This window comes from Xenopus laevis, chromosome 3L (assembly GCF_017654675.1).
Source record: "Xenopus laevis strain J_2021 chromosome 3L, Xenopus_laevis_v10.1, whole genome shotgun sequence".
In the NCBI taxonomy this organism is placed as follows: Eukaryota; Metazoa; Chordata; class Amphibia; order Anura; family Pipidae; genus Xenopus; species Xenopus laevis.
This window is the reverse complement of record NC_054375.1, coordinates 101,918,707-101,925,072: the sequence shown is the minus strand read 5'-3', so window position 1 is coordinate 101,925,072 and position 6,366 is coordinate 101,918,707. Positions and strand designations below refer to the sequence as shown.

Below are 6,366 nucleotides of genomic sequence, written 5' to 3'. Positions count from 1 at the left end.
TATAATACACTAGTTATTGTAATTACAATAGTGTATTATTATAGCAAATCAGCTTAAAGGATAAGTAAATCTTTAAAATAAGTGAAGGTAAAAGTGACGAGAGTTCTATTCTAAGCACTTTTGCAATTTCCATTCATAATTTTTCTTTTTTAAATTCCAAGATATTTGTTAATATAAATAAATTTTGTTAAATAGTACCACCTGCTGGTCAGTTTCCAACCACTCCGCCCAAAAAGAAGTCAAGGAAGTTGTCAGGAGAAAGAAAGTGGGCTGGTCTGTTGTTCTTCTGGTTAGAGTGGGTGGGTAAACTGCAAAACCCTCCAAATGTCAATGGAAACCTGGTATATAGGGATCCCCAAAGCTTATATAATATACCCAGGTTTCCTAATAATAAATATTATGAATCAGTTTATAAATCACATTGGTTTTGTTGAATTATTTTGGCTAATAAATGGGTTTGGTATGATTGAACATCTAATATATATATATATATATATATATATATATATATATATATATATATATTTCAGCTGTACGCTGTTGCCAGTGAGGACATGGGTTAAAAAGAGAAACTGATCTCTTGGTTTCTCATGGAAACATGAGAAAATGAATTAATCTCTGTGAAACAATAGCATGCTTGATTATAAACGTTTCCTGGAACAGTGCTTTACATAATGCCAAGATGTCAGCAATCCTCAGTAAATCCTTTAAATCCTTGTCAAGATCAACAAGTGTTAGGTCTTTCTTAGCTCCTTTCTTCTTATGCTTTTTACATAGCACTGACTTCTTGCACAGCACTTAACAAGGTTTTTACTGCATGCATCTGCCCCTGCCCCAGTAGAGCCAAGAATCATATTTTCTGTATTCTTGTGCTTTAAGACACTGGTCTATCACTTTAACACAGTAGTACCGCACTCACCTGCTGTGAAAGGGCAAAGGCAGATTACACCGATATGTTATTCACTGTTATTGGTTATGCCTTAAAGGGCACAAATAAAAATGTGCCTAATAAAAGAAAACATAATTCTAAGCAACTTTGCAATATACCTTCATTACAAATGTTCCATAGTTATGGTGTCTGTCCCTTTCTATTCTCTGTCCTGGTGACTCAGACTGTTAATACACTGTAAGACAAGGCAGCTGATTAACAGACCTGTCTTTGCCGGGGAGCTAAGACTTTTGCAACATTGTTTAAAATGTAACAACCAGGAGTTAAGCAAATAATAGTTTCAATGCCAATTGTTTTTACAAATAACTTTAAAAGCACTTAAAATGTTTCATAAATGTATATTGGAAAGTTGCTTAGAGCCATGTTTTCTTTTATTAGGCAAATTTTTATTATGGGGTTGACTTGCCCTTTAAGGATCACAAAACTCACTGTCAGTTAGCTCAGTTTCTGATCAGTCAACATGCCAGAAGGGTTGTATCACAGGACACGTCCATAGGATGTGATCCACTAGTTCCTATAGCTTGACAACCCCTCCAGCATAATGGTTGGGGATAAAGGTATGGAGTGTGTTGCACCAGAGCATCATCATATTCTAAATGTGCTCCTTCCATTTAGAGGACATCATCATATTTTTTACCATTTAACCAGATAGAATCCCACTCTTTGTAAGTTGTTTTCTAATGGCACCCCATTTACTCTTTTCTGACCCAATCTCTTATAGTACTTGAGAACTATGACAATTTATTTTGAGACATCTGGACGTGCTTTGCAAGCTGCTGCCTTAGGACTTATATATATCCTGTGTATTTGTGTTCCTCCAGCAAATGCAATGTGCTAAATGTATAATATACATGTGTGTGTGCTTGAACACTGCTCCTCTACACTTTCCTTAAAATGTGCATGTAGCAACACTGAGCAAGTTGAGCCTGCACTGATGAACTGCATTCATTTGAGCAAAAGTTCAATGTACAGGATTCACTGGATGCAAGGGTGCCTTTGAAGCAGCACCTGCCTTGAGTAGGTGGTACTTCCAGGTGTTGCTTAGTGTGCTACACCTATACACACAACTGTCTTGTATCTAGTGAATCAAAGGCTGACAGAGTTTGTTGGAAGTGATATGCCTACAAAATTGATGCAACTTGCACAAATTTTAGTTTTAGTTTTAATTTCCAAATTCCTTTTATGGTCAAAACTCTCAAATTCAAATTGTGAATAATCCGAACTGGATTTGAAGTATATTCTAATTTATTACAATTAAAAAAAATTCACATGAATTCGAAATTCGGCCTTTGATTAATGTGCCTCCCAGTGTCCCCTTTTGTACATTGTAAGCACTTGTGCTTGTAAATGAGCCATTTAAACCATTAACAACACTTACACTATTGCATTGGAACACTTCTACTCTTCATTTACTCCAGTGATCCCCAACCAGTAGCTTGTGAGCAACATGTTGCTCTCCAACCCCTTGGATGTTGCTCCCAGTGGCCTCAAAGCAGGAGCTTATTTTCGAATTCCAGGCATGTTTTGGTTGTATAAAAACCAGGTGTACTCCTTACAAAGCCTCAGTGTAAGTTGCCAATCCTTATAGAGGCTACCAAATGGCCAATCACAGCCCTTATTTGGCACCCCAAGAACATTTTTCATGCTTATGTTTCTCTCCAACTCCTTTTACTCCTGAATGTGGCTCCCGGGTTCAAAAGGTTGGGGATCCCTGATCTACTCTTTCTTTTTTTTTTCTTTCTTGCAGCCATTCTCACATTCTGTTTCTTTCTGCTGTGTTCCTGGCTACACAGGTTTTTAATGGTGCCCCTGTTGCCAGTTTCTTGCTGGCTACCAGCCAAAAAGCTTACCTTATAACTTGTAAATACTGTTTAACCCGTATACTATCTTTTTGTTCATACAGAACATTTGTACTATACGGAAGTACAAATAGTGCCCTGTGCACAAGTACCTGACTGAGGAGAAATTTGCACAAATGCAACAACAGCATTGGGCATAAATGAGCCCTCTAGTCTCTGTAAAAATGTTTGTGCAATCAGTATTGAATCGATTATAAACTTTTTAAAACCATAAGGGACATCAGAGAAACTTTTTATTCCTTAGAGCAAAAATTTCCCTGGCTATAATATTTGATATTTAGCTTTCCTGTTTTCTCTTACTATCGGCATCTAGTTTTAATGAAATTTAATTTTTCTGTCTTTATTTTACTGAACACAAACACAAATTTTAGTTTATGATCATCTCCCACAAAATACTGTCTTGAATCATGTGTGGCAAGTTTGAGAAGAGAAGTTCCCTAATGGACAACTCAGACTATTATTTCAGCTAGAAATGAAATACGTTGTACGTGTTCTCATGGGAGGGATCTTCTAGCGAACCTGCACAGCCTCTGGAAACATGTGTTTGTACATTGGTGTTTGTACTTTAGTGACATATTTCTGCATGGAGCAAGGACATGCATCACTGCTTCCTTATTTCAACACGTTAAGTAGGAAGAATGATTCCTAATCTTTCAGACAAGTGATTTCCACAGGTTAAAGATTTCCAAAAGCAGCTGTTAAAGATGAGTTACATGAGTTTCTGGATAACCATTTCATCAGATATTTAAGAGGAAGATAGACTGAACTTCACTGCTCTCTTACCTAACCTCAACTCTCATGGCCTTTCTCGACTGTAAAAGAACCAGGTGCTATCTCCTCCAGAACTGTACACTTTTGGCTTTGATTGGGCTTTTTGGTGTTATGATAACAAAATACATCTCCAATCAATGTGATATGGCGGACATCCAAGATGAATCAGGCAGTTCCAGGAGCCTGTCCTGCAAGGATCATTTATACAAACAAATCAGCCTGAGAGCTAATAACGCAGGTAAGGCAAATTGCACCAGAATTACTAAGGGGGATTTAAAGGCCATTGATGAAGGATTAAAACTTAATAAAGAGATCACAGATCCTCAGTTTCATTTTAATGAAAGCAGTTACATAAACATGACTAAAGACTGCAGTAACTTTAAGAAATCTAGAAAATATATGAAATTTCCCACAAGCAGAGAAGAAAAGAACTTCCCCATTGCCTATTCTATGGTTATACACGAAAAGATTGAGATGTTCGAAAGGCTGCTGCGAACAATTTATGCCCCTCAGAACATTTACTGTGTTCATGTGGATGAAAAATCGCCGGCTGCATTTAAGAAGGCAGTGATCGCCATTACCTCTTGCTTTGATAATGTATTTATTGCATCCAAGTTGGTCAGTGTGGTCTATGCTGCCTGGCCAAGAGTCCAAGCAGACCTGAACTGTATGGAGGATTTGCTGCAGAGCAATGTATTGTGGAAATACCTTTTAAATACGTGTGGCACAGACTTCCCATTAAAGACCAATGCTGAAATTGTGAGAACCCTCAAATCTTTAAATGGAAAGAACAGTATGGAGTCTGAGAAGCCATCATCATCTAAACAGTCACGCTGGGAATTTCATCATGAAGTGCGAGATTATATATCAAAGACAGAAACTAAGAAATCCCCACCACCGATTGACAGTCCAATGTTTACAGGGAATGCGTACATTGTGGTTTGTCGAAATTTTGTTGAACATATTTTTGAAAATGAAAAAGCATTGACCTTGATAGAGTGGGTCAAGGATACATACAGCCCAGATGAACATTTATGGGCTACTCTTAATAGAATGCCTGGAGTACCAGGGTCCTCTCCTTACAGTGATAAATATGAAAAATCAGATATGAATGCTTTTGCCAGAATGGTAAAGTGGCAGTACATGGAAGGGGACATTGAAAAAGGAGCCCCTTATCCCCCATGCACAGGTACACACAGGAGGGCAATTTGTGTGTATGGTACTGGGGATCTATATTGGTTGCTGGAACAGCATCATGTGTTGGCCAACAAGTTTGATCCTAACGTCGACGACATTGCTCTTCAATGCCTCGAAGAATATTTACGATACAAAACTGTTTATGGAAAAGGACTTTAATGTAAGGGGAGCTTTAGAGATAATAGATCTGTATATGAATATAACTGTACTAAAATTGCATAGCTGATAGTCTATGTTCATAAATCATTAACATGTATGAAAACTGTTATCTAAGTCAAGTGATACTGCACTACATCTTTCCCCTTTTGTTAATAATATTTTTGCATAGGTTTTAATAATCATTTATGTTATATAAATTCCCGGTAATTGAATATGAGTATAGGTAAGTTCCTGATCCGACATTCTTTGGGGGTTATGTCTCATGAAATTGTCAGTAGAATCATCCATTTGTTAAATATTATGTGTACTGGGGATTGTGGTTAATATGGGGGAAGAAACTGTGGTCCATTTTGTGGCACCTGATAAAAACAAGTGCTGCTATTTCACTTAAGGGAAGATCTATCACATACCAAACTGCAAATTTTGCAGGACTCTTAGCCATTCAATCTAAGAAATAATTTTCCAAAAGCAATCCAACTGATTTGATAGATCAATTCAATCTATTTGATCAAACTGGATATTTATCATTGTCAGAGGCTATGGGGTCTTTATTATCACAGACTTGCAATAGCTCATAGTTATTAAAACCGAGAAAAAGCTGTGGCCAATGTTTTACATTATGTTTCCTGTTAATTTGATTAGTATCAATATTTATTGAATCTAAGGGGCAGATTTATCAAGAGTCGAAGTGAATTCAAGGGAATTTTCGAAGAAAAAAAATTCTAAATTCAGAGTAATTTTTTGGATACTTCGACCATCGAATAGGATACTACGACTTCGACTAGAATTCGATTCGAAGTAAAATAGTTTGAATATTCGACCATTCTATAATCGAAGTACTGTCTCTTTAAAAAAACTATGACTTTAATACTTTGCCAAATTAAACCTCCTGAAGTGCTATTTTAGCCTATGGAGACCTTCTACAGCATTTTTCTAAGTTTTTTGAAGTCGAAGTAAAATCGTTCGATAAAATCGTTTGAAACGTTTGAACGATTTTACTTCGACCGCAGAATACCCAAATTCGATGAAAAAATTTTGAATTCGAATTATTTAAATTCATGGTCGAATTTCAAAGTCTTTTTTACTTCGAAATTCGACCCTTGATAAATCTGCCCCTAACTGTTGGTGTGCTTTTCTTGCTGACTGATCAGAATTATATTAATTCACCATTTATTATTATTATTTATTATTTACTTTGATAAATCTACCTTCTTTGTACATCTACAGTACTTATCTGTGCACAATATGCTCATGGGCCTATTCGATATATTGTAATTAGTGATGGGCGAATCTGTGCTGTGAATGAAACAGTGAAAAATGTGTGAAACGCATTGAGGTCAATGGGTGTCAAAATAATTTGTCCACTCCATCAGATCAGTTACTATTGTTGAAGCTGATGATGTACTTTTAATCTCCAATTTTGAGAATTTA

The 6,366-nt window shown here is 36.5% G+C and overlaps 1 protein-coding gene across 1 annotated transcript; it reads left to right on the top strand.

Annotated features, from left to right (window-relative positions):
- Positions 1-3,606: 3,606 nt before the first annotated feature.
- Positions 3,607-5,408, top strand: LOC108710607 (beta-1,3-galactosyl-O-glycosyl-glycoprotein beta-1,6-N-acetylglucosaminyltransferase 3). Its single transcript, XM_018251723.2, has one exon. The coding sequence runs from the start codon at positions 3,607-3,609 to the stop codon at positions 4,933-4,935; it is 1,329 nt and encodes a 442-aa protein (XP_018107212.1). The 3' UTR covers positions 4,936-5,408.
- The last annotated feature ends 958 nt before the right edge of the window (positions 5,409-6,366 follow it).

What these genes read in the sequence shown, in the direction of transcription:
- LOC108710607 (XM_018251723.2), top strand. Translation starts at nt 3,607, where the DNA reads ATGGCCTTTCTCGACTGTAAAAGAACCAGGTGCTATCTCCTCCAGAAC.